The sequence below is a fragment of the Eriocheir sinensis genome, chromosome 1, assembly GCF_024679095.1.
Source record: "Eriocheir sinensis breed Jianghai 21 chromosome 1, ASM2467909v1, whole genome shotgun sequence".
Taxonomy (NCBI): domain Eukaryota; kingdom Metazoa; phylum Arthropoda; class Malacostraca; order Decapoda; family Varunidae; genus Eriocheir; species Eriocheir sinensis.
In genome coordinates, this window is record NC_066509.1 from 3,071,878 (window position 1) to 3,099,518 (window position 27,641).

The 27,641-nt window shown below is 50.6% G+C and overlaps 2 protein-coding genes across 2 annotated transcripts in view; both read left to right on the forward strand.

The window, feature by feature from the left end:
• LOC126980186 (protein jagged-2-like) overlaps positions 1-2,814 on the forward strand; it is an 84,602-nt gene extending 81,788 nt beyond the window's left edge. Inside the window, exons 16-18 of the mRNA XM_050833693.1 lie at positions 82-417; positions 537-684; positions 1,234-2,814. Of these exons, the coding sequence (XP_050689650.1) occupies positions 82-417; positions 537-684; positions 1,234-1,820 (1,071 nt within the window). The 3' untranslated portion in view covers positions 1,821-2,814. The remainder of the gene's footprint in view (positions 1-81; positions 418-536; positions 685-1,233) is intronic.
• Positions 2,815-3,621: 807 nt separating this feature from the next.
• LOC127008299 (zinc finger and BTB domain-containing protein 24-like) overlaps positions 3,622-27,641 on the forward strand; it is a 101,835-nt gene continuing 77,815 nt past the window's right edge. Inside the window, exon 1 of the mRNA XM_050880246.1 lies at positions 3,622-3,834. The gene's annotated coding sequence lies outside the window, so the exon portion shown is untranslated. The remainder of the gene's footprint in view (positions 3,835-27,641) is intronic.

A 27,641-nucleotide genomic window follows, 5' to 3' on the forward strand; every position in this document is an offset into this window, starting at 1 on the left:
GTTTGATACGTCATGATACATCCACCTTGCCTTCCCGTCCTTCCCGTCCCTAAGGTAACCCCCGCGATGCCTCTGTTGCAGGTGTGCGTGCCGGGGCCGCTGCACTGGTGCCTGGCACCGCCCTGCGAGCCGTGGGGAGAGTGCCGGATGCTGAGCGAGGAGGGGCAGCACGTGGCCCCGCGCACCAACCCCGGCCCCGAGGACTGCGTGCCCAACCACGCCACGCTCAACAACGGCTGCGCCAGACTCACCCTCATCCTGGACCGCGCCAGGCTGCCGCCGGGCTCCCGCGTCCAGACGGTGTGCCAGGGCCTGCGCGCCGCCTGGGCTGACCGCCACGCCCACACCTCCACGCCCGCGCCCATCATCCTCTGCGGCCTGCTGGTGGGCACAAACGACACGATAGAAGTCACGCTGGTGAGTACAAAGCGGCGTCTGAGTGAGCGATGATGTTGTCTGTCAGTGGCATTGTTAGCGTTAAGTGCCCTCGAGGCGTGAAGGACGTGCCGCTAAGCCTCTCCGCCTTGCCCACACAGTCCTACGTGAGCGAGGGGCCGCGCGGGGACGTCACCATGGCGGCCAAGACCCTCGGCGAGCTGGTCAGCAGGAAGCTCACGCCCGCCTCCGCCCTGGCCGCCGCCGTGGAGGTGAAGGTGGAGACGACGGTGGTGAGCGGCGAGCCCGGTGAGTGTTGCTGTGTGTGTGTGTGTGTGTGTGTGCTCCCCTGTGGCGTTGTCTATGTGTGTTGCAGTGTTGTGCTGTGCCTAGTCTTATAGGCTGGGGCGGGAGGGACTTGTTCTGGAGAGGCCAACTTCAGCATAGCCTTCGTGTGGGGGGCGGGGGGCGAGGGGGCAGCGCCGACGGGGAGACGCAGCTCATTCCCAGCACGTCGTCATATATTCTCCTCACCGCCGCGTCAGGGCTCGGCAGGTTTCTCTAATCCGTCCCCGAGTGACGGACAGCCACCCGTCCCCATCACTTGACTCCTTAATTACGTTTCTTATTATCGTCTTATTGGCAGTAAATATGTAAACATTTATTTCTCCCTAATAAGGAGGGCAGCGTTTAGTTATATTCATTCGTGTATTTGGAAAACCGCAACTTAGCTGAAGGATTATCCGGAAAACGTAAATTGAAAAGTAACTGTCTGTCTGTCAGTGTCTGTCCGCTTGTCTGTCTGTTACCGCGGCCGCTGACGTGCCTACTAATGCAATCTTTTCCCTCCTCTCCCAGCAGGCGTGGCGAGCGGCGTGCTGGCGGCCGTGACGGTGGTGCTGGTGGTGTTGGTGGTGCTGGTGGTGGCGGCGCTGGGCTACTGGCAGTGCCGGCGGCGGCACCTTCAGGCGCACCACCGCAACGCCTTCCCGTCCCACTCGTCGCGGCACAAGCTGGCGGAGGACACCCACGTCGAGAAGTCCAACAACGAGAACGAGGAGAAGCTGTGGCGGTACCACAACCCCCTCAAGACCACCACCTTCAGCGTGGGCCCCACCGACGGGGCGGAGCCCTCCTGCTCCAGGATGAGTCCCCAGGGCCCGGGCGACCCCCGCGTGGCACCCCTGGGCCCCCTGGCCCCCCCCTGTGGCCTGATGCCGGTCCAAAAGGGCATGCTGGCCACCCCCGAGACGGACCTGAGTGACTGCGACTCCCCGACGCACGGGCTGCCCGCCGCCATGCGCAAGGTGCAGAACGCCGACGTGGAGCGGAACATGACGCCGCACGACCCCGCCTGCAAGAGCCTGCAGAAGGAGATCAACCTGAAGGCCATCAGCCCGCGGCCGCTGGAGCCCGAGCCCATCACCACCGAGATGGTGGTATAGCGGCGCCGCGCCGCCCCAACCTCTGTGTTCACGGGGGAGGCCGCGCCGACCTCCCTTGACCCACTCCCGTCCATGATGACCCGGTGACCACGCACTTCCCTCCACCCGGTGACGTCACACAGCTTGGTGCGCCGCAGGACACTAGTGATGTAGTGCCACAGAAGCTTATTTTTCTACGAGAGGTTGCGGAGCGGCCGCCCGGCCCGCGCCGCTCCCGCTATTTTCTTGGTGCCGGACCTGACAGGCCCCGGGGTGCCGCGCGGCGCCCCGGGGCCTCCTTGTAGATACAGTGGGCGTGTTCGTAAGCTAGCGCAGTAGCAGGACACTACAGTGGAAGGTCGTGATCTCTATAGTCTATTTTCTCTCGTAATTTACTTTTCCGCATTTTCTGCAAAGCAGTAGAGTGTGACGTCACTGACCCTTGATGTGGTCAAGCCGCCGGCTGACAGGCTGACAGGCCGGCTGGCCGGCTGACAGGCTGGTCGGTCGGCCGGGGCGTGAGTAGGCTCACCCCGGGCCGCTGACCGCCTGGCCCGGCGCCCGCCGCGCCGCCCGTACAATACTCGGCCTGGCCCGGCGCCACTCACCACCTGATACTGATGTAGAGAGCTGTGATATTTTTGTACATTTGTATTCAGTGTTGTGCAATGTATATATGTAAGTATTTATTGGTGTTCCGACCAGTGCTGCGCCCCCGGTGCTGCGGACAGGCGGTGGCGGCCCCGAGCCGTCCACGGGGCGGGGCGCCACCCACAGGACAGGGGAGGGAGGAGCTGCCCCACCACCCGGGGCGGGGCGGTCCACTACCCGGGCTGTGATAGTCGGATCACCGCGGGGCGCCGACCCCTCAGCCATCCTTTGCCTTAAGTCACTCAGAGTTGTTTGTACCGAGTCGCTGCTCGACCCCTAAACAGATGTACTATTTTAGTATTGCGGCGCGGCAGCACGCCTTGCCAGGGAACACCGCGAAAAGACAATAAAAGTTTACCTGAAATGCCTCTGTTTTCTGACACCTGGGAGGGAGGCGCCACCGGTACACTGGCCCGCAGGTAAGGTAGTGCTAGAAGGAGAGTTATGGCGGGGTGAGGGGAGGGAACAATGTTGAGGTGATGTGGGAAGAGTTCAGGAAGAAATACAAGCACAAGTTACTCCTCCCGTTTTCTGCTTCACGGAGGACCAATCGACCCCATCACACGGGGATCTGAACACACCAAAAGACGAGCAAAGGAGGTTTATGACATATCAGCGTCTAATATTTTGAATACTAAATTGAACTTGACGTTAATGGACACCTGCGCTGATGGGAGGGGAAAAAACGACTTCAATCTAGGGTCTCGTTAACACCAGCAGGCGTACCAATCGCCGGCAGGTTTTCTTTGATCAAACAAATTTATCAGCAAAATCCTTTACCTTTCCTCACAATATAGAAACAAAAACCACGACGCATCTGAAGCTATATATCCTCTTTTATAACCACGATCATAAACTTGAGGCTAAACACGTAAGCCATTAAAAACACAGCGGGTTCATCTTGAAGTGTTGGCAGCAGTGCGTGGCAGCAGCGGCGGCGGCGGAGAAACGGTGTCAGATTGTCGTACTCAGCCTCATATTTACAGACTTTCTACCTAAAAACTGTCTCCTCGACCCCAATAACTGCCTTCTTATATAGTTATCGTAAAAATGGTTAATAATAGGTGCTTCTTGGCAATAGTCAGGCGTCAGAAACCGGTAAATATGAGGCTCTGAGTACGATAACATGGCATCCCGCGGCGCGACGGAGGCTGCAGTTTGAGGTGAGCGAGTGAGAAAGACGAACCAAAACACACAAACAAACACCACATTTTCCACCCCCACGGACGTCCCCGCCGCCAACCCACCAGCAGGGAGGCAGATCACGCACGGGGGCATCGCGGCGTTAACAGGAGGCGCCGAGAACCAGTCACATTAGGCGGGAATCTCAAGTACTTTGCAAACTTTAGATGCCCGACCCCAAGCAACCAACCCGCCCGCCGAGGTAAGGCATTGAGCGAGTCATGAGTCGAACACTTCCCGACACGTTGCTTGCAGGACACTCGTGCATAATTTAATAATGGAAGTCTGTGTAAACCTTGCCAATCCCACGTTTTATTCCTTCAGGAGTGTTTGAGGAGAGGAGATAAGGGGGAGCGAAGGGAGGGAGGGAGGGAAGGATGGGGCCAGGTCGAAGAACGTTAAGTGTGGTTTTGCGCTTAAGAACTCGGTCGTGAGGCGAGGCTGGGCAGGGTTAAGCTTCCCCGACCCGTGTGGACTTACCCTCCTCACCAGCGCTGCCATGTTATCGTATTCACCACATTGTATTTCTCATTTTTAAGCCTCAAAACTCTCGTACCTACACTAATAACGAGGGAGTATTAAAGTTGGGGTCAAAACTGTTTTTTATTGAGGTTTGTTTGCTTGTTTTTGCTTTAGATATCAGTCGGAAACTACGAAAATGCAATGCGGTGTGTACGAGAACTTGGCAACGCTCCTCCTCCTGACTGACCCCACAGTGACCCAGGATTGTACTTGATGCTGTGATGGGTTGACTCCTTAACGCCGATGCTTGCCACCTCTTCCATCCTCCTCCTCCTCCTTCTCCTCCTCCTCTTCTTACCCCTTGTTCTCCTCTTTCGTCCGACTCGTATAGTTCAAAGCATCGACTTGTTTTAGTGGGTTAATGAGCGTTGTCGTGAGTTAGGATTTGCTGGTGTGTTGTGTAGCTACGTGTTCATTGCTGCGATGTGCCCTCTCTCACACACACACACACACACACACACACACACACACTTTCCTCCCCCTTTCCTCACTCACCCATTTCTCTTCCTCCTCCCCACCACTTCCTCATCCATCCCCCCCCACACACTCTCCTCTTTTTTTCCTCTTCCTCATTCACCCATTCCCCATTTTCCCCACCTCTTCCCCATCCCCCTCCCACACACACACACATTCCTCTCCCTCCCCTTTCCTCACTCACCCATTTCCCTTTCTCCTCCCCACCTCCTCTCCATTCCCCATTTTCCCCACCTCTTCCCCATCCCCCCCCCCCACACACACACATTCCTCTCCCTCCCCTTTCCTCACTCACCCATTTCCCTTTCTCCTCCCCACCTCCTCTCCATTCCCCATTTTCGAGGGATTGAATAACTTAAAATATTATTCTGGTGAAATTGAGGTTTCTGTTCGTTCCTATGACTTCCTTTGCGTTATCAGCTCCTTCCTTTTCTTTTCTTTTTTTCCTTTCTGGGGGCAAAGGTGGGAGTCAGGGAATTAAAGAGCGCACCTGTATACTGTTATGAAACTAATTAAGGGTGTGACCAGGTATTTGAGTTCGCCTTTGTTGTGGGTGGCTTTCCATTATCAGCTCAACTTTTTTTTCTCTCTCGAGGGCAAAGGCGAGAGTTGAGGAATTGAATGCCTTATCTATTGTGATGAAACTAATGGAGGGGATGGCCAGTTTTTGTTTGTGTGTGTGTGTGTGTGTGTGTGTGTGTGTGTGTGTGTGTGTGTGTGTGTGTGTTTGCTCTTCCGTGTGTTAATAGCCTCGTTCCTGTCATTAACATTTTCCTTTATTTTCTCTCTCTCTCTCTCTCTCTCGGGGGCAAATGGTGAAAATGAGAGAAATCGAATAGCGTACTAACTAATTAAGGGTATGACTATTTTTTTTTTTTTTTAAGTTCGTCCCCCCCCGCCAAACCGTCTTCATAATTACCTCCTCATCATCAAATCTTTCTTTTTCCCTCATTATCTCTCTCTCGGGGTTAGTTTGGGGATTCCTGCCTCGTTGCTCAGCTCCGTAACCTCCTCTCGCCTGTGATTCTTTGGAGGGGTAACTTGACCTAACCTGACCCGACCGTGCAGTAAAGGTTAGTTATGAATAGGTGCATGAAACTAAAGCTGCTACGTTCATTTGGGTGAGTTGATGAAGACGAGAGAACGTGAACGACTCAATTATAGTTACCAGAATAATCTACTTCTATTACAACTATTAATACACTTACAACTATAGCTAACACACTACTACTACTACTACTACTACTACTACTACAGCAACCAACACCACTACCTTAACCTTCCTAGCTAAGCGGCGTCACGGTGGAATTGATTCGAAGCAGTGTCGGGACTCGAGTATTCTGGTTCGCTGCTTCAGACCCGCGCGGACTGAACCCTCTGCCGACGTGTGACCTTAATCCCGTTGCGCCCACGTCCTCGTCTGGTCACCCCCCCCTCCCCCTTACACCCCCCCCCACTCCCCCCACCCATAAGGACAACAGCAACGAGAGAAACTGCCTGTATAATATTGTTTTACTAGTATTCTCTCTCTCTCTCTCTCTCTCTCTCTCTCTCTGACCGTATACTCTTCGATTCTGCCACTCCCTCTCCCTCCTTCTGGTGTCTGTTCTTCCTATGTATTCTTTCTCCTCCTTTCTCTTTCCCTTCCCTCCTTTCTTGTCCAATAGTAGAGGAGTGAAAATGTTCTTAGTTTACTCTCTTAACACACCCACACACACACACACACACACACACACACACACATTTCGATTCTCCGCTAATACAAACGTAGCCGTCTTTAGCGTTGATTTAATACTTCGTTGATGAATGGTAGTGTTCGGTGGTGGTGGATGGTGATGGATGGTGAGTGGGGGGGGGAAGGGGTGTGTGAGGGGAGGGGGTCGCAAGAGGGGGGCAGGGGCGGGGGGCAGCTAGGTGGAGGGCGCAGGGGAGGGGGTGAAGACGGCCAGGGGAGGGAGACGGAGGGGGGCTGTTCAAAACTCTAGCTAGGGGGGGTGAGGGGGGCGGGTCAGCACTCTAACCAGGGGTGAGGGAGGGGCACGGAGAGGGGCAGACGGCCAGGGGGAAGGAAGGGGGTCGCAAGAAGGGAACGGGTCAACTCTAGCCAGCGGTGAGGGAGGGGTTGAGGGGGGCGACGGGGGGTAGGGGGGGAGGCAGACGAGTATTAATTACCCCTCCCCTGAATGGTTGGATATTAATTAATGATAAATAGACATCACAATAAAGGTCGGGGAGACTCTTAATTGGCAAGGCAATGAAAGGCCCTTCGCCCATGCCCCGGGGAGCCTGGCGGGGGGCGGGAGGGGGGGGGGAAGGGGGGCACGAGGGCGGGGGGTCGGAGGTGGATGTCTTGAAGTTAGATGATGGTGGATGTACCGGGTAACAGTGGAGGGAGTGGCGGGTGAATTCGGAGGGTGAGTGGGTGTAAGGGAGAGTATGAGGGTGGATGTAAGGGTGAGTGTAGTGGGTGATGGGTGGAAGGGTGGATGAAGGGATGAGTAAAAGGGTGGATGAAAGGTTGCGTGAAGGACTGGATGAAGAGACGGGTGAAGGGGCTGGTGTCGTAGGGAAGAGGGGTAGGTGAAGGTGGATTAAGAGGTGGATGAGAGTGGATGTAAGGCGTGGGTATAAGGGTGTGGGTGTAAGGACATAACGTGGGGGTGGGTGAGAATGGATGCTGGGAGTAGGGGGGGAGGGGTAGGGTGGTGTCAGAACGGGGAGGAGAGAGAAGAGGGTACGGGGGAGTTACAGCGGGGGAGGAGAGAAGGGGGTAGGGTTGTTGTCGTTTTTGTTTTTTTTTTTTTAAACAAAGGAGACAGCTCAAGGGCACAAAAAAAAGGAAACAATAATAAAAAAAAGGCCCGCTACTCGCTGCTCCTAAAATAAAAGAATCAAAAGAGGTGGCCGAAAGAGAGGTCAATTTCGGGAGGAGAGGGGGAGTGAAAGGGGAAAAGGGTCATCCAGCAGGCCATCTTCCTCGTCCCCCTCATCATCTCAACGGGCTGGACGCTTCGCCGTGGCCGCGCCTATTAAGTGTAAACAATGTCCGGATCGGGATGGCGCGCTGATAAAGAGGCAATCAAGGCTGTAATTAGTTTGGGGGCCCGAGGGTGGAGGAACCGCTCTGCCCGACCCCGCCAAGGCCCGCACTCCCAGACGCTCTCGGGGCCCACAACTACGATTTCCCAAGGCCGCTAAGGAGGTTAATCGGATTCTCATGAGTGATTTACGCATTCACGGTGCAGAAGGCTTGTCAAACTATCACTAGGGTCACAAAACTAGCCATGGAAGTATTAATGGTGTGTTGGACAGGCCCGTTTCCTCAGACCCTTTTAACCCCCACAGCAACGAATTCCCAAGGTCACAAAGGAGGTCAGTTGCGTCCTCATGAGCGTTTTCACGTTCAAACTATCACTAAACTCATCATAAAACGACCCCTCATGGAAACTCTAACACTACAGTCTCTACGAAAGCCTTATTGAATGTAGGCCACTCCTCTCCAATCTTTTTTTAGGGGCAGTAAGTAGCGGGGGGGTTTTTTTCATCATTGTTTTCCTTTTTTTAAGCCCTTGATCTGTCTCCTTTGCTGAAAAAAAGGAGGCCCGCATTCCCAGTTCCTTTCGGCCCCAACAATAACGATTTCCCAAGGCCGCAAAGGAGATTTAGTCGGGTCTCATGAGTTGCAGAAACCTCGTCAAACTATCACAAGGCTCATAAAACTACCCATGGCAATGCTAACACAACAACCTCTACGAAAGCCTTATTGAACGTGGGTGTGAGTGGGTGTGTGAGCCCCGAAATGGTTGAGAATAGGGACCCTCTCTCTCTCTCTCTCTCTCTCTCTCTCTCTCTCGCTCTCACGCCTGCGCTCCAACGATGGGCGGCAGATTAATCGTGTGTATCAGTGGTTCAGGACAACGCCCCCGGCCACCACGACTCCGGGAGGGCGCTGCGGGATGGGCCGTCGCTCCCGTGGGCTGATAGGGAACAGGGGAAGGGACGGAGGAGGAGGAGTGGGGTGGGGTGGGGGTAAGGCAAGCAGAGTGTAGGGAAGGGGGATGAAAGGGGAAGGGGGAAGAGGGAAAGGGGAAGGCAAGCAGATACCAGATACCAACCCCTGACACCTTAAATATTGACCTCTCGTTGTTTGGTGATAATGAAAGCAGTAGTAGTAGTAGTGGTAGTAGTAGTAGTAGTAGTAGTAGTAGTAGTAGTAGTAGAGGTAGAAGTTATAGGAGCAGCGAGTAGCGGGCTTTTTTTTATTATTGTTTCTTTTTTTTGTGCCCTTGAGCTGTCTCCTTTGTTGTAAAAAAAAAAGTAGTAGTAGTAGTAGTAGTAGTAGTAGTGGTAGTGGTGGGTAGCAGTAGGTATTTTGGAAGCTAGTCTGTGAGGAAAAATGAAGAAGAGGAAGAAAGGGAGGAGGAGGAGAAGGAGGAGAGAGAGAGACCTTACCTTACCTTACCTTACCTTACCTTAACTTAACGGTGGTAGTCTGCAAATTCACCTCAAAACTAATTACTTACATACCTACTTACCTACTTGCCTTAGACCCGTATCCAAGGACGCTTTAGACTCGCACAACCAATATATCCCAAAAGCCACAAGGGAGATTAGTCAGGTTCTTATGAGTTCTCTGTTTTTTTTCATATTTATGGTGCAGAAGATGCCTCGTCAAAGAAGGACAAGACCAAACCCATATAGGCGGCGGTAACCTGGGACCATATTCTCAAACGCTTCCCCGCTCACACACTCACATTTGACAGGGTTTTCAAAGGGGCATTGGGCATTTCCAGAGGTACATTTATGACCCTGGTGGTAGTTCGACCCCTCTTCTGTACCTTAAACGTGAAAAACACCCATGAAAACTCGATTATACACCATTTTAGCCTTTGGGGATAGATGACATGAGAGGTGGAACCGTCTATACCGACCCTGGTCCAGACTTCTCGTACTTTTTAACGGTGTAACAAAACAGGGCGAAGAGAAGAGATCGTCGTGGGAAGTTCTGTGGATGGAGAGTATCGCGTTACAAGGAGAGTGAGAAAACAAAAGAGGAAGGATGGAAGGAGGGAGGGAGAGGAGGAGGAAGAGAGACAGAGAATAAGGAAGGAAGGAAGGAGAGAAGGTATAGGAAGTGAAGAATGAAAAGAATGGGGGAGGGAGGAAAAGAAGAAGGAAGGAAGGAGGAAGGGAGAGGAGGAGTAAGTAAGGAAGGTAGAGAAGGAAGGAAGGAAGGGAGAGAAGGAATAACAGTGAAGAAATAAGGGAGTGAAGGAAGAAGGAAATAATTAAAGCAGGAAGGGAGAGAATGAGAAAAGCAATGAAGGAAGAAGGGAGAGAAAGAGGAGGAAGGAAGAGGTGTGAGGGAGTAAACGAGGAAAGGAGAAAGGGAGAGAAGGAAAAAGGGAGTAAAGAAAAAAACGAAGGGAGATAAGAAGAAAAGAAGAGAATGAGAGAAAAAGAAGGGAGGAAGAAGAGTAAAAGAGAGCGAATAAAGGAGAGGAAGAAGAAAGAAAAATAGGTGGGCGAGTTTAGTATAGCGAAGGAAAGGCAGAGAACAAGAGAAAGAAAGAGAGTGAGAGTAACGGCGCAAAAAGCAGAAACAGAAGCAGAAGAAACAGAAACAGGAGGAACAGAAAAGCAGACGGGCAGTGCGGGCATACAGGATCAAATTATGCCTCGTCAGAACAAGCCTTTCCCCGGACGCATAAACCAACATCGGGCGGAAAGGCTGCGATACACACACTCTCCCGGCACACAGATCGAATCCCCCTCACGCATATTTGAGAGCATTTATACAACCCCTTTGCCAGTGTGTCGGTTCGAGCCCCGGAACGCGTGGCGGCGGTGAACCAGGTAGAGAGAGAGAGAGGGATAGGGAGGAAGAGGGGATGGGATGAGATTGGGGGATGGGGAGTGAGGTGACAAGGGAAGGGGTGATGGAAGGGGAGTGATGGGGAATGGGGAGTGATATGACAAGGAAGGGAGGAGTAGAAGGGAGTGGGATGGAATAGGGAGAAGAGAAAGGAAAAGGAAGAAAAAATGGAGAAAAAGGGAGGAGGAGGAGGGATTGAAATGGGTGAAGGAGAAGAAAAGGAAGGAGGAGGAGGAAGAGAAAAAAAAGGAAGAGAAAAAAAGGGAGAAGGAGGAGGGATTGAAATAGGTTAAGGAAGAAGAAGAGGAAGGAAGAGGAGGAGGAGGAGAAAAGGAGGAAAATGAAGAAATAAAAAAAATATAAAAAATCGGAGGAAAAAAATGAGGAGGAAAAGGGAAAAAAATGAAGGTCTTGAGTTCTATTTTTGATAGAGGAAAATTAAGTTGCCTTTCCTCTTCTTTCCTCTTTTTTTTCCTCTCTCTCATTCTTTGGAGGTAAGTGGCAAAGGGGCGTGCGGTCAAGGACAAATACAAGGACGTGAGAGAGAGAGAGAGAGAGAGAGAGAGAGAGAGAGAGAGAGAGAGAGACCAAAACAGGATAGACCATAAGAAAATACACACAAACAAACTTATCAGAGAGAGAGAGAGAGAGAGAGAGAGACCTTACCTTACCTTACTTTACCTTACCTTACCTTACCTAACCTAACCTTACCTAACCTTACCTTACCTAACCTAACCTAACCTAACCTAACCTCACCTCACCTCACCTCACCTTACCTTACCTCACCTTATCTTACCTTACCTTACCTCACCTCACCTTCGCTTCATTATCTCATCACCTTCACTCAAAACGTCTCCTCACTCACCTTCGACTTAATTAAACTCAACACAAACACCTTTCAATAACTTCTGTGACTTGAGGCAAAACAGAAGTTAAGTTGGGCGTGGCGAACCGTCTCGCTCTTATCTGATGTGTTGCGTGCGAGGGAGGGAAGGGAAGGGAAGGGAAGGGAAGGGAAAGAAAGAGAAGAATTGAAGTGTCGAAAAGGGATGGGAAGGGAAGGAACGGAAGGAAAGAGAAGAGAAAAAGGGAAATGTTGAAAAGGAATGGGAAGGGAAGGGATAGGAAGAGAAACGAAGGGATGGGAAGGGACGGGCTGGAAGGGGAAGGAAAAGGGAAGGGAAGGGAAGGGATAGGAAGAGAAACAAAGGGATGGGAAGGGACGGGTTGGAAGGGGAAGGAAAAGGGAAGGGAAGGGAAGGGATAGGAAGAGAAACAAAGGGATGGGAAGGGACGGGTTGGAAGGGGAAGGAAAAGGGAAGGGAAGAGAAGAAGGGACGGAGAGCATGAGGGAGGCAGAGGAACAAGAAGAAGAAGGGGAAAGGAAAAGGACGAAGAAGGGAGAAGAGAGAGAAAGAATAAAAAGCGATAAAGAAGGAAAAGCGAAAGAAGAATTAAAGAAAGGGGAAGAAAAAATGAAAGAAATGAAGGAATTAAGAAGTAATGCAAGTTTTGTATTTAGAAAGTTAAAAAAAGAATAAGATAACAAAATAAGAAGGTATATCTGTGTGTATGTATGTATGTATGTATGTATGTATGTATGTATGTGTATGTCTGTGTCTTTGTGTATGTATGGTTGAATGTATGTATGTGTGAATGTATCTCTCTCTCTCTCTCTCTCTCCTGCATATAATTACCTCACTTCTACCTCCTGTCCATCTTCTTCCTCCTCCTCCTCCTCCTCCTCCTCCTCCTTTTTTTTTTTTTTTTTTCCTCGTTATCTGCTTCTTGTACTTCTTTTTTTTTTCTTCTCATTTTTGTTCCTCTTCCTCCTCCTCCTCTTCCTTTTCTTCCTCCTCCTCCTCCTCCTCCTCGTTCTCATCTCCTTATGCTTTGGTTATTCTGATTATTGTTTGCTCCTCCTCTTCCTCTTCCTTCCTCCTTCTTCTTTCTCCTCCTCCTCCTTCTTTCTCCTCCTCCTCCTCCTTTTCCTGTCTCTGTCCGATTGTCTCTTTCTATCTTTCTATCTATCTATCTATCTTTCTGTGTGTGTGTGTGTGTGTGTGTGTGTGTGTGTGTGTGTGGGTCATGAGTCTGCTTGCGTGCGTGCGTGTGTGTGTATAGGTGTGCGTGCCTTTGTGTTTGCGTGCGTGCGTGTGTGCGTGTGCGAGGAGGCCCAAAAATGGCGGTCGGCGGGTCACGTTTGCGGCTAAACAGATAAATCGGAGGGAATCAAATAAATTATCACTTTTAACCCGAGACCGACGCGTGGGTAGGCGAGGCGAGATGGGGGGGGGGGGTAGGGAGAGAGGGAGAAGGAGAGAGAGAGGGAAAGGGAGAGGGAGAGAAAGAGGGAGAGAAGAGATGATGAAAGGTTAGGTGTAGGTACGAGAGGGAGGAGAGAAAGAGAAGGAGACGAAAGGGAAAGTAGAAGAAGATAGAAGAAAGGAAGGAGAGGGAGAGGAGAGATGGAGAGGAGGGAAAGGAAGATACTCAAGGGAGCGAATGATAGGGAGGGGAAAGGAGAGAAGAGAGAAGAATAGGGAGAGAACTGGAGACACGAGGGAAGAGAGAAAAGGAATAGAAATAGAGGAAAGAGAGAGAAGGGGAGAGTTTAAGGAAGAAAGAAAGAAGGAGAGAAGAGAAAGGAGAGAAGAGACGGACAAGGAGAGAAGAAGAGGAGAGAGAAAGGAAGGAAAGAATGAAAAGGAGGAAAGGATGAGGAGTGGAAGAAAAAGGAAAAAAAATATAAGAGAAGGAGGAGAGAAGAGGCGAGGGAGGAGAGAAGAAAAGAGTGGGAGAGAAAGATGATGATGATGGAAAGGAAGGAGAAGGGAAAAAAAAGAGGGGAAGAAATAAACAAACAGCAGGAAATTGGAAACGAAGAGATAAAAGGGTAAAATTAGCGATGTTGTTGTTGTTGTTGTTGTTGTTTTTGTTGTTGTTGTTGGGAGATAATGTTTGTTAGAGAGAGAGAAAGAGAGAGAGAGAGAGAGAGAGAGAGAAAACGAAGGACATGGAAGTGAAAAACAGAGATGAAGAGGGAGAAGGAGAGAGAGAGCAACAACAACAACAACAACAACAACAACAACAACAACAACAACAACAACAACAACAACAACAACAACAACAACAACAACAACAACAGGAAGGAGACAAACAGAAACAAAATATCAACCTTCCTCTCTGACCTCCTCCCCCCCTGACCCCCTCCCCTCCTCCCCTCTTCCCTCTACCCCCCCTTCCCCGTACCCCCTTCCTTCACCTCCCTCCCTTCATCCCCTCACTCCTCCACCCCACCCCTTCACCTCCCGTCATCCCCCCTCCCTCTTTCCTCCCCCCCGCTGTTTCTCCTTCACCCTCCCCCCCCCCCTTTTTTCCCTTCCTTTCCTTCTCTCCTCCCTGCCTTCCTCTTCTCTCCTTCTCTCTCTTTCCTCTTCTCCTCTCTTTTCCTCTATTCCTGTTCCTTTTCTCTCTCTTTCTCCCTTTTCTCTCCACCTCCCTTTCTTCTTCTCCCTCGTGTCTCCATTTCTCTCCTTATTCCCTCCTTCCCCTTCTTCCTCCCTCTCTCCCTCCCCCCTCCCCCCCTTATCAAAAAAACAAAACAAAAAAGCAAAGGAAGTGTATTGTTGACGCAAATTGCATCTCGGGATAACAAACAAGCAGAAAAATCATCCAAAAAAATAATAAATAAATAATGAGAGAGAAACTTCAATGATTATATGAGGCGATGTAACCCTGAAGTGATTTGGGGTAAGGTTGACGGGTTGACTGACTGACTGACTGGTTGACTGACTGACTGACTGACTGACTGGTTGACGGATAACCTAAGTGGGTATCTGACTAAATATTTGGTTGACTGACTGACTGACTAGCTGACTGACTGATTGGCTGACTGACTGGTTGACTGACTGACTGGTTGACGGATAACCTAAGTGTGTGTCTGGGTATCTGACGAAATATTTGGTTGATTGACTGACTGACTAGCTGACTGACTGACAGGTTCACTAGCTGAGTAACTGACTGTGCCTGACTGGTTAATTAACTGACTAAAAATTTGACTGGTTCACTGACTGGTTAACCGATGACCTAACTAACTGAATCACTGATCAAATATTAGCTTGGTGGCTGGTTAACTGACTGTGACTGACTGGTTGGCTAACTGACTGACTAACTGACTGGCTGACTGGCTAACTGACTTACTGACTGGTTGGTTGAGTGACTGGTGAAGTGACTGACTGACGGACTAACTGACTAACTGACTGACTGACGGACTAACTGACTAACTGACTGACTGACTAACTGACTTGGTGACTGATCGACTGACGGGGTGACTGGCTAACTAACTGAAAGGGTTCCCAGGTCATGATGGAACGCATTTGTGGAGAAAAAATCGTAAATCCTGAAGGTTGAGAAGCGATTAGAAGCTATCACGCGACTCTCCAGCCTCCCTTTGTGCCCCAACCTTGTGATTACCGGGGGGGGGAGAGAGAGAGAGAGAGAGAGAGAGAGAGAGAGAGAGAGAGAGAAGAGTAGACAGAACCAGAATGAGGACAAGAGTAACAACTTGACAAAATTGACAAAGATGAGGTTGACAAAGACGTAAGGTTAAGTTATACAAGTGGGCGAGAGATTGATCTAAGGGGAAGGGCGAGACCTAAAGGGATCGGCCAATAGAGGGAGTCAAACACCATGAACAGAGGATTGAGAGAAGGATTCGGAGTGGGATAGAGGATTGAGGAAGGCTGGGGAGTGGAATAAGGGGTACTCTCCCTCTCCCTCTCCCTCTCCTCCCTCTCCCTGTCACACGCACGCTCTCTCCCTCTCTCTCTTTCCCTTTTTCTCTCTCCTGTTACCTGTCTGTCTGTCTATCTGTGTCTGTCTGTCTCTCTCTCTCTCTCTCTCTCTCTCTCTCTCTCTCTCTCTCTCTCTCTCTCTCTCTCTCTCTCTCTCTCTCTCTCTCTCTCTCTCTCTCTCTCTCTCTCTCTCTCTCTCTCTCTCTCTCTCTCTCTCTCTCTCCCTCCATATTCTACCTCTCGTTCTTTCCCTTCCATTCCTTCCCCCATGCTATATTCCTCCTACTCTTCTCCCCCTTTCTACCTACCCTTCTCCCTTCCTCCCTTCCTGCTTTCCTGCTTCTCCCCTCCTCCCTTGCTCCCCCTACCTCCCTTTACCCTACCCCCTTTATCGCCATTGACCCCCCTCCTTCCCTCCCTCTCCCCCTCCCTCCCTCGCGCGTGTCAGCACAACGGACACACGCAACACAGTTTGGCGGCCTCACTGTCTCGCTTTCAGGAACGTGACAATTTATGGGACGTTAAAGTTTACGAGAGTGTGACGGTAATGAGCCATGGACAGACAGACAGAGAAACAGATAAACAGACAGACAAAGATAAGTAGATAGATAGACAGAAACAGACGGAATAACAGACATATAAACACACACAAACGAACAGAACGATAGACAGACAATTAGATACAAACAGATACACACACAGACAGACAGACAGACAGACAGATAGAGAGACAGACAGACAGACAGAGAGACAGACAGACAGACAGACAGACACAGACAACCATAAATTAACAGACATGACCACACACACACACACACACACACACACACACACACACACACACACACACACACACACACACACACACACACACACACACACACACACACAGGTAATTACCGTGTATTTACTGAGCCAGGTAGACAGTGACGTCACGATATGCAAAGTCGATGATAGCAGTGAAATGGCCCTCTTTCTCTCCCTCCCTCCCTCCCTTTTTCTCTCCCTTTTTTGGCACGTGTCTCTCCCCCTCCGTCACGTGCCTCCACCCTCTCCCTGTCACACGCACGCTCTCTCCCTTTCTCTCTCCCTTTTTCTCTCAACTGTTACCTGTCTGTCTGTCTGTCTGTCTGTCTGTCTCGTTTCTCTCTCGTTTCATTCTCTCTCTCTCTCTCTCTCTCTCTCTCTCTCTCTCTCTCTCTCTCTCTCTCTCTCTCTCTCTCTCTCTCTCTCTCTCTCTCTCTCTCTCTCTCTCTCTCTCTCTCTCTCTCTCTCTCTTTTCCCCTTCTATGTCCTTCCCCCTTCCTCTTTTAACCTCCTCCTCCTCCTCCTCCTCCTCCTCCTAACCTTCGCCTCCTGATCTTCCCCTTCCTCCCCTTCCCCCATCACCCCTTCCCTTTCCCTCACCCCTTTCCTCCCCTTCCACCCCCGCCCCCCCATTCCCTCTACCCCCCCCCCGTATTACCTCTTCTCTCCCTCTCTCTCTTACTCTATACCCATGCCTCTTTCTCTCTCTCTCCCCTCCCCCCCTTTCTCCCCCTCCCCCTCCCCCCTCCCCCCTTCCCCCTTACCTGTCTAGAATATTGTAAATAACGTAAGGTATTTCTGAGGTCTCGACCCTTGGCACCTGACCCCCTCCTCCTCCCCCTCCCCCCCTCACCTTTCCTTCCTCTCCCCTTTCTCTCCTTTCCCTCTTCTTCTCTTTCTTCTTCTCTCTCTCTCTCTCTCTCCCTATTTTTTTCTTTTACTTCCTATCTTCATTTTTTTCTGATTCTTCTTTCCTTTACTTCCTCTTTTTTTTTTTCTCTCTATCTTCTTTTTTTTTCCCAACTCCTCCTCCTCCTCCTTCTTTCCTCCCTTCCCTCCCTTCATCTCTCTCTCTCTCTCTCTCTCTCTCTCTCTCTCTCTCTCTCTCTCTCTCTCTCTCTCTCTCTCTCTCTCTCTCTCTCTCTCTCTCTCTCTCTCTCTCTCTCTCTCTCTCTCTCTCTCTCTCTCTCTCTCTCTCTCTGCATCCATTCCTTTCCTTACCTCTCTATCCCTTTCCTTCTTTTCCTTTCCTTTCCCTTTCCTTCCCTTTCTCTTCTCCTCCCATTTACTGCCCTCTTTTTCTTCTTCTCCTTCCTTTTCTTCTTCTTCTTCTTCTTCTTCTTCTTCTTCTTCTTCTTCTTCGTCCTCCTCCTCCTCCTCCTCCTCGTCTCATAGCTCACAGGCAGCATATATCACGCCTCCTCCTCCCCACCCCTCCCCATCTCCCCACCTCCCCATGACACGCTCCCTGACACCCCTTCCTCCCCGCCCTCTACTTATGCAAAGCGGCGTAAGTCTAGTAGCTCCCCTTCACCCCCCTTCACCCCACACCCCTGTCTCACCCCACCCCTGTTTTCACTCTCTGTTGCCTTCCTTTCACTTTTGCTTTCATTCTTTCTAATCTCTATTCTCTTGTCTCTATCCCTGGCTCACCCTTGTCAACCCTGCGTTCACCCCTGTCTCACCCCTGTCACCCTTGTCTCTATCCCTATTTCACCCCTGTCTCACCCCTGTTTCTTGCTTTCACCCTTTGATTGTATCTATATTTCTACCCCTGTCTTACTGTCCCTCCCCTTCACCCCTGTCTCACCCCTGTCACCCCTGTTTCTTGCTTTTATTTCTTGTTTTCACCCTTTGCTTGTATCTTTATTTCTACCCCTGTCTTACTATCCCTGCCATCACCCCTGCCTCACCCCTTCCATCACCCCTGTCTTCACCCCTGCTATCACCCCTGTTTCTTGTCTTTCTCTTATGCTTTCACCCTCTCTTTTTAACTTTATATATACCCCTGTTTTGCTCCCCTTCACCCCTGTCTCACCCCTCCCATCACCCCTGCCTTCACCCTTATTTTCACCCCTGTTTTGCTTCCCTTCACCCCTGCCTCATCCCTGTCTCATCCCTGCCATCACCCCTGTCAACCCTGGCCTTCACCCCTGTTTTGCTTCCCTTCACCCCTGCCTCACCCCTGTCTCACCCCAGCCTTCACCCCTGTCTTCTTGTCTTTCCCTCTTACTTATTCTCCTTTCACCCTTTCCTTTCACCCTTCGTTTCTCACCCTTTTCCTACCTACCCCTGTCTCACTACCCCCCCCCCCCTGTGTTCCATTTTCACCCCTGTCAAGTTTGCATATCACCCCTTTCCTCCCTTCTTCCTTTCTTCCTCCTCCTCCTCCTCCTCCTCCTTTTTTCTTCCTCCTCTTTCTTTCCTGTTTCCTTCATTTCCTTTTCTGTTTACTTTTTCCTGTTTTTTTCTTATTTTCTTCTGTTACCGTTTTTTTTTTCGTTTTCATTTTTTATTTTTTATTTCAATTTTGTTTCTTCCTTTTAATCTTTTCTCTTTTGTATTAGTTTTTATTTTTGTTTTGTGTTGTAATTGGTAAGGAAAATATTGATGATAATACACACACACACACACACACACACACACACACACACACACACACACACACGCACACACACGCGTAACATTTACCCACCAGTCCGTGAAACGCATAATCCTTTTCTTCAATTTTAGAGTCAACTTCCACTTCTTTTTTTTTTTCTTTCTTTTTTTTTTTCTTTTTCAATATCGTATCTTATTTATATACACTTGTTTGCCTCCTTCCTTCACTCCTTCCTTCCTTTCCTTCCTTCCTTCTCAGTTCTCTCTCTCTCTCTCTCTCTCTCTCTCTCTCTCTCTCTCTCTCTCTCTCTCTCTCTCTCTCTCTCTCTCTCTCTCTCCCTTAGTCTCCCTTAGTCTCCCTTTCTTTCCTCCTTTTCACCCACCAAGTCTCCTATTCTGCCTTCTCTCTTTTCCTCCATATTTTCCTCCCTTTTTCCCCACCCTCCCTCCCTCCCTCTATCCCTTCCTCCTTCCCTCCCTCTCTCTCCCTTCCTCCTTCCCGCCCTTTCTCTCCCCCCTCTCACCTGCTGTTACCTGTGCTTAGGGACGCCATTGTTACACACACACACACACACACACACACACACACACACACACACACCTGTCTCACCTGGTTTTAAGTGATTTGAATATTTAATGATCATGTGTGCGTGTGTGTGTGTGTGTTTGAGAGAGAGAGAGAGAGAGAGAGAGAGAGAGAGAGAGAGAGAGACAGACAGACAGACAGACAGACAGACAGACAGACAGACAGACAGACAGAGAGAAAGAGAGAGAAAGACGCGAAAGCACGGGGCCCTCAAAACGAAATTCACCCCCTCAGAGTTTATAACACGTCAAGGCTGCGACGTGGCGGATTAAAAGCCCTTTTGTGCGAATCGTCGGGCTTTCAAACACATCAGTGACTCCCTCGGGCGGCGTGACAGCCCTGCCTCGCCCCGCTTCGCCGCCGCTGTCAACGCCTTTCACTCACGTCTTCAATAATTCATTTTTTAACTCTCCTCCTCCTCCTCCTCTTCCTCCTTCTCCTCCTCCTCCTCCTCCTCTGCCTACTCCTCCTATTCCTCCTGCTCATGCCCTGACTCCCCTACCCTGCCTCTCCTTCACTCCCCTCCACCCCAAATCTTCCCTTATGATCCCTTTTCTCTCCCCTGCTTCCCCCACATACCCTTTTCCCCCTACCCTAAGTCTTCCCCTTCCCCTGCCTTCCTTTCCCCTCCATCCCCCTATCTTAAGCCTCCCCCTTCCATCTCTTCCTCTCCCCTCTACCCCAACTCTTCCCTAACCACCCCTTCCCCTACCTTAATCTCCCCCTTCCACACTTTCCTCTCCTCTGCCTTTCAACCCTTTCCTCTCCTCTTCCTCCTCTTCCTTCCCCTTACCACCCCTTTCCCTTACCTACCCCAACCATCCTGCTCCCACCCCTTCCATCCCCTTCCTCCCCCCCATCCCCCCCCCCCCTCACAGCTCCGTGGGTCACTCAGTTTACTATCTGGGAGCATGTAATCCCTTGCAAGTTTTACGAGAGAAAGAATAATTTATCGGTGGGGCGGTGGCGCTCGTAGATGTCTTGCGGCGGGGCGGGGCGGGGCGGAGGTGTCTTGGGGGTGGGGTACCATGGTGGGGACAGTTCCCAGGCGCGGCGGCCACAGTGGGACCGCGGGCACTCCAGAGGTCAGCAGCGACAGGAGGAAAAGTGTACAGCGCCCCAGGACTTACCCAGACCAGTGCTTCCGGCGTCTGGGGGGAGCGGGGGGGGTAGGAGGAGGGAGAAGAAATGAGGAAAGGAGATGGAGTTCAGGGGAGGAGAGAAGGAAGATTTTTGGGGGGTGGAGGGGGGAAGTAAGGGAAGGAGAGGATGGAGAATTTTGGGGGAAAGAAGGAAGATTTTGGGTAAAATGAGGGGATGGTGGGTAGGGGGAGAAGGGAGAAAGAAGGAAGATTTGAAGGGGAGGGGGGAGGAGGGAAGGGGTAGGAGGGAGGAGGAGAAGGGGAAAGGAGGGGATGGAGTTAAGTTTGGGGAGGAGGAGACGAAGGAAGATTATTTGGGGTGGGAGAAGTAGGGGATGATGGGTAGGGGGGAGGTTGGGGGAAGAAAGGGGAGGAAGGAGCGATGAAAGGAGGGGGAGAGGGGAGTGAATGATGTGAATGGGGAGGGGAGGAAGAGGGGATAGGGAGGGGATGGGGTTAAGTTTTGGGGAAAGAGGAGGGAAGAGAGAGGATGGTAGGGGGAAAGGGAGGGGATGGGAGTCGGTTAATGAAAGGGAGAGGGGATACGAGAGTGAGGGGGGGGGGAAGAAAGGGGATAGGAGGGGATGGTAGGTAAGGGAAGGAAGAAGGGAGGGAAGGGGAATGGGAGGGGATGGTGAATAAGGGAGGAAAAGGGGAAAGGGAGGAGGGAGGAAGGGAAGAAGGAGGGGTAAGGGAGGAGATGGTAGGTAAGGGAAGAAGGAAGGGAGGAAAGGGGAATGGGAGGGGATGGTGAGTAGGGGAGGTAGAGGGGGAAGGGAGGGGATGGGGGTGGGTTTTCGTGAAGGAGGGAGGATAGAGGATTGAAGGAAGGGAAGGAGGAGGAAGATGAAGGACACCAAAGGAGGAAGAGGAGGAAGAAAACAAAGCATAACAAACAACAAAAAAGAACAACAACAAGAAGAAATAGAACAATAACAAAAAGAACAAGAAGAAGAACAAGGAAAAGAGAGAGGAAAAGAAGAAGAGGGAAGGAAGAAGCAGAAGAAGGAGGAGGAGGAGGAAGGGGAGAAGGGGAAAATCGCTCCCTCTCACCCCGTCACCCCTTCACCCTTTCACCCCTTCAGTTCCTCCCCCCTTCACCTCCTCACCCCTTCAGGTCACCTCCCACACCACAACCTCTTACCTCCCTCACCCCCACCCCCCATAACTGCCCCCCCCTTCATACACTTCCCTCCTCCTTTCTCTCATACTCCTCCCCCCCTCTCCTTCCTTTTCCTTCCTTCCCTCCCTCCTTCCTCTTCTCTACGAATGAAGGAAAGAGAAGAAAGGGAGGAAAATAAATGAATAAATATCAAAAAGAAAAGAAAGATGGAGAGGAAAAAAATAAAAGCGAATTGTAGGAGGAAAGGAAGGTATAGAAAGGACAGGAAGAAGGAAAGAAGGAAATGAAGGAGAAAAGAAGGAGACGAGGGAGAGAAAAACATTAAAAAAACTGAAGAATGAAAAGAAAACCAGAAAATTAAAAAAAACAGAGAGAGGAAAGAGAAAAGGAAAGATCACGCAAAACGAAGAGAAGGAAAGAAGCTGAACAGGGAAGAAAGAAGGAGAGAAAGAAGGAACAAGAAAACAAGAGAAAGAAGGAACAAGAAAACAAGAGAAAAGAGAAAAGAAAAGATCACTCCATCACTCAGCAAGCTCCCACCAGGCCAGACCCAATCCTTCGCCGTTCGGAAATTGATTTGAGTGAGACAGAAACTCCAACCGTGAGAGAGAGAGAGAGAGAGAGAGAGAGAGAGAGAGAGAGAGAGAGAGAGAGAGAGAGAGAGAGAGAGAGAGAGAGAGAGAGAGAGAGAGAGAGAGAGAGAGGGCGACCACAGAAAGAAAAAGAAGAAGAAGAAGAAGTAGAAAAAGAAGAAGAAGAAGAAGAAGAAGGGAAGGGGAAGGGTGGCGAGCGTTCCCATCAACACAAGTGAACAGGTTTGCGCCCCGACGTGACGGTGACGATCGGCGACCCTCACGACACAAGAAGAATCCGCCCCGACTAATTCCCCGACTAAACCCGATTCGTGGAGGTCGGGAGAGACTGGAGGAAAGAGGGAAGAGGGAGAAGGAGGAAAAGAGGAGAAAATACGAGGGAAAATGAAGGAGAAAAGGAGGAAAATAGAAGGAAGAATAAGAGAGGAACAAATTGACGAGGAGAAACGAATATTATGAAAGAAAAAAAGAAAGAAAAAGGAGGAAAGGAAGAAAGGAGGAGGAGAGGAAGGAAGGAGGGGGAAATGAGAGGGAAAAGGAAGGAAAGGAGGAGAGCAAAAGGAAGAATAAAGGAGGAGAGAAAGACGAATATAAAGAATGAGAAAAGGAAGGAAAAGATATGAGAGAAACGAAGAAACGAGGGAAAAGAAGAACGTAAAGAAGGAAAGAGGCAAGAAAGAACAAGAATCCGCCCCGACTATGCCCCGACTACGCCCCGACTATGCCCCGACTACGCCCCGACTAATTCCCCGACTCAGTAAACTCGATTCGTGGAGATCGCGTTTGGGATTTTCAGTGTAACAAGGATGCTGAGAGAGGGAGGGAGAGGAGGTTCCGGGATCGTAGATGCTGCTGGAAAAGATGGAGGAGGAGGGGGAGGTAGGTTTGGGAAATGGGGGTGGGTAGGTGTGGGAAGCTAAGGGGGTGGGGAATTAAGGTAGGGTATTGGGGAGGCTGGTAAGGGAGAGAGAATGGGGTAGGGGGATGATGGGAATTGCTGGGGGAGAAGGAATAAGAGAAGGGGGTGTGAGAAAATTGATGAGGTGGGGAGTAGGGGAGGGGAGATGGAATGGGGATAGGGGATCGGTTGGAGTGGTGGAATGAGTGTTAGGGGTGTATTGAATTCGGTGGGGAGGTTGTTGGGGGTAAGGAAGAGCTGGTGGAGTGTCGGAATGGGTGTTGGGGGTTGAAGGTGGGAAGGGGGAATGGGGATATGGGATCGGGTATAGGTGGGTGAAGGGTGTGTATTGAATTCGGTGGGGAGGTTGTGGGGGGTAAGGAAGAGCTAGTGGAGTGGGGGAATGGGTGTTGGGGGATGGGAGGTGGGGGGAGGGGTAATAGGGGGGGGGGTCAGGGAGTGGATTCTACCAGGTCTACCAGGGCAACTTTCCTCTCCTGTTCTGATGCTGAGGCTGCGAGATGATGATGTTGATGATGTTGATGATGTTGATGATGATGATGATGATGATGATGCTTGCGAAGAAGGGAGGGAGAAGAAAGACACACAGCGATGGAAATAGGGGACTGGAAGAAGATAAGAGAGAAGAGGAGGGCGAAGAAGAAACGAAGGATGACGGGGTTGGGAAACACAGGGAGAAGAAGGAAAAGGGAGAATCAGGGTGAGGGAAGATCCATTTAAGGGTGAAGGGTGTAAGAGTCTGTGGGGGGAAGGGAGGATATCGACACTCAGGCTTGGGAAAGTTTAAAGAAGAAAAGACATTGCAGTTGGTGAGGAGGAAAGGTCACTTGATGGGGTAAGAGAGGAAGAAGGAGGAGGAGGAGGAGGCTGGGGAAGGGGGGGGGGATGAAGGGGGCGGGGCGGGGCGGGGCAAAACAAAATGGTGGGGCCGTAACTGAAGTGGCTGGCGGTAGGCAGGACACGACTTCTGCAGGAGGAGGAGGAGGAGGAGGAGGAGGAGGAGAGGAGGGCGAGGTGGGAAGGAACCTGCCGTGTTGTGGAGCGTGTCGGGAAGGAGGGAGGGGGAGGTAGGGAGGGAGGGGAGTGAGGGAGAGTAGGAGTTAGTTGCAGGATCGAGCGAAGGAGTCCTGCAGGAGTTATCGGTCAGGTGAAGGAGGGAGGATCGCATTGGTATTCCGCACGGCCATCCTACCCTCCCCACCCCTCCCCTTTCCTCCCCATCTCCTCCCCAATCCTGTCTCCACACCTTCCCTCCCCAATCCTGCCCCCACATCTTCCCTTCCCTTTCCTCCCCTTTCCACCCCTTCCAATACCTTCACCTTCTCTCCCTTTCCCTCCCCATCTCTTTTCCCCACCCCTCCCCTTCCCTCCCCATCTCCTCCCCAATCCTGTCCCAACATCTTCCCTTCCCTTTCCTCCCCTTTCCACCCCTTCCAATTCCTTCACCTTCTCCCCATCCCTCCCCTTGCTCCCCATCTCCTCCCCAATCCTGCCCCCAATTCTTCCCTCCCCGTCCTCCCCTTTCCACCCCTTCCAATTCCTTCACCTTCCTCCCTCCCTCCCTTCTCTCTCTCCCATCCCTCCCCCTTCCATTCTCCATCCCTTTTCCTTCTCCCTATCCTTCCCGCTCCCTTACCCTTCACTCCCCTTCGTCTCCCACCCTTTCCAGCCCTTCCCTCCCCTCCCCTCCTTTCTCTCTCTCCCCTTATCTCTCCCACCCTTTCCATCCCTTTTCCTTCTCCCTTTTCCCTTTCCTTCGTTCACCTTCCCTTCCCTTCCCTTCTCTCCCCTTTCCTCCCCACCCATACCTCCTCTCTCTCAGAATCCTCCCCATTCCTATCCTTTCCATCCCTTCTCTCCCCTTTCCTCCCCACCCATACCTCTCTACCCATCTCTCTCCCCTCCCCTCTCCCTCAGAATCCTCCCCATTCCTATCCTTCCCATCCCTTCTCTCCCCATCCTTACCCCCCTCCCTTCCCATCCCCTCTCCTCCCCCCATCTCAGCGCCCTCCCCGCCGCGTCTCCGCCATAGATAATAACCGCTCCTCTGCCTCGTCCTGGGCCCAGAGACACGTCGCTTGTTCGCATTAAGGGGACCGTTCGCTCGCTTCCTCTTGACTGTTTATTGGACGGCTAGCACCAGGAAGCTTCACCCGACCCTGTCCCCAGCCCCGTCCTGTCCCCCCGTCATCTTGAAGTGTGTGTGTGTGTGTGTGTGTGTGTGTGTGTGTGTGTGTGTGTGTGTGTGTGTGTGTGTGTGTGTGTCCGTCTGGTTACCCTCCTTATAGAGTCCCCCTTCTGTCTTTTTTCTTTCTTCCTTCAACAGCTATTTTTGAGGTTCCTGTCCTTTTGAAGCTTCTGTCAGTCTGTGTTTTTTTTTACTCCTTTCTATAGTTTTCCTTTCTTTCTTCTTTCGTTTTCTTCTTTCTAACAGGTCTCATTACAAGCCTTTCTTCATTCCTCTGTTCCTTCTTCTTTTTCTTCTTCTTCTTTTTCTTCTTCTTCTTCTTCTTCTTCTTCTTTCCACCAGGTCTCATTTTAAGCTCCCCTTCCTCTTTTCTTTCCTTCTTCTTCTTCTTCCACTTCTTCCTCCTCCCTCTTTCTTCATGAGCCTCTCCCTTCCGTAAGAATCACCTCCTCCTCCTCCTCCTCCTCCTCCTCCTCCTCCTCCTCCTTCTCTACCTTATTAAATCCTTCTTCTTACGCCATCTCCCTTCTTTCCATCGCATCCTTTTCCATGCACCTCCTCCTCCTCCTCCTCCTCCTACATAGATTACTCTCTCTAAAACTATAATAAAGAGTGACCCTTACGACCTTCACGGAGGAGGAAGACTAAGATACTGTGATTCAACCTGGCAGCCTCCTCCTCCTCCTCCTCCTCCTCCTCCTCCTCCTCTTTACTTCCACGGCAGCTTCTCCTCTCCTCCTCCTTCCACTTGCCCTCCCACATTCCAGCTCCACCTCCTCCTTCCCTCCCTTCCTCTCTCCCTCCCTCCCTTATGCTGTCCACCCTAATCACTACCATCATCATCATCATCAGCTTAGCTCCCTTATTCTACCTGGGGGGGTTTTCTTAATTCATTGCTTTTTTATTTCTTTCTTTCTCTCCCTTTTATTCTCATGTTCTTTTTCATCTCTCTCCTTTTCCTCCCCCTCCCTCATCCATTCCCTACCTGTCCTCCCCTTTCCACCCCTTCCCCCCACCCCCGCCCCCCCGGGAATGGTGACCCCTTGCATATTCGTGGTGAGAGAGAGCGGTTTTTAATTCCTCCAGACTGGCATTAATACGCCGTTTATAATCATAGGAGAAACTGTGATAACGCGGTGGAGAGAATCTTTGTGTGTACAGTATGAGTGGCGAAATTCTCGGGTAAAAAGAGGAAAGAAAAGAAAGGAAAAAGGAATAGGTTACACAAGAGAGAATGTTAGGAAGGAGAAGATAGAAAAAAAACTGAAGATAGGGGTAAGAGAAGGAGTAGAACCAGGGGTGGGGGAGAGGGGAAGTGAGGAAGAGAAGGAAAGGAGGACGCAAATGAGGTAAAAATTAAGTAAAAGGAGAGAGAATGAGATGGAGAAGCACATAAAAGAAATATCAGTGTGTAGGAGGACAAGACGAAAGGGAAGGAGAGGGAAAAGAAGAAGGGGGAAAAAGGAGGATCGCAGGACACATATTATATAAAGAAAAGGAAAAGGAGAAAGAATAGGAAGAAGGAGAACATAGAGAAAAATTAATGTATAAGGAAACTTGAAGAAGGGAAAACGACATGGGTATTGAGAAAAGGAGGAACAGGGTAAAACGAGAAGAGAAAAGAGAGAGAACAAGGGAGGGGAGAAAGATAAACAAGGAAAAAAAGAATAATTGAGAAGATAAAAATTAATATGGAAGGGAAGAAAAATAGTTATGAAGGGGAGCAAGGGGAGGATAGTGGGAAGAAGAAATGGGAGGGGAAGGAGGGGGGGAAGGGGGGACCACCTGTATACACCTGTGGATACGCCATTCGCTGCCCAACGCCCACGCTATTGTTCCTCAGGTGTTGTGTGCGCGGCCGAGTCTGAGCTGAAGGAGAAAGGAGGGAGGGGGGAGGCGTGATCAGAGGGAGAGAGAGGGATGGGGGATGAAGGGGGGATGAGAATAGAAGGGGAGAAACAGAGAAGGAGGAGAGAGAGAGGGTGGGGGATGAAGGGGAATGAGAATAGAAGGGGAGAAACAGAGAAGGAGAGAGAGAGGGTAGGGGATGAAGGGGGAATGAGAATAGAAGGGGAGAAACAGAGGAGGAGAGAGAGAGGGTGGGGGATGAAGGGGGAATGAGAAGAGAAGGGGAGAAACAGAGGAGGAGAGAGAGAGAGGGTCGGGGATGAAGGGGGAAGAGAAGAGAAAGGGGAGGAAGAGAGGAGGAGGAGGAGAGAGAAGAGAAGAAAGGGATGGCAAGTTAAAAGAGAGATAGAAGAGAAGAAATATGAAAAAAATAAAGAAAAGGAAAAGAGTAGAAAAGAAAAGACGAGATGAAAATAAAAAGGAAAAGGATATGATATGAAAAAAAGGAAAATAGAAAAGATTAAAAAAAGAGAAA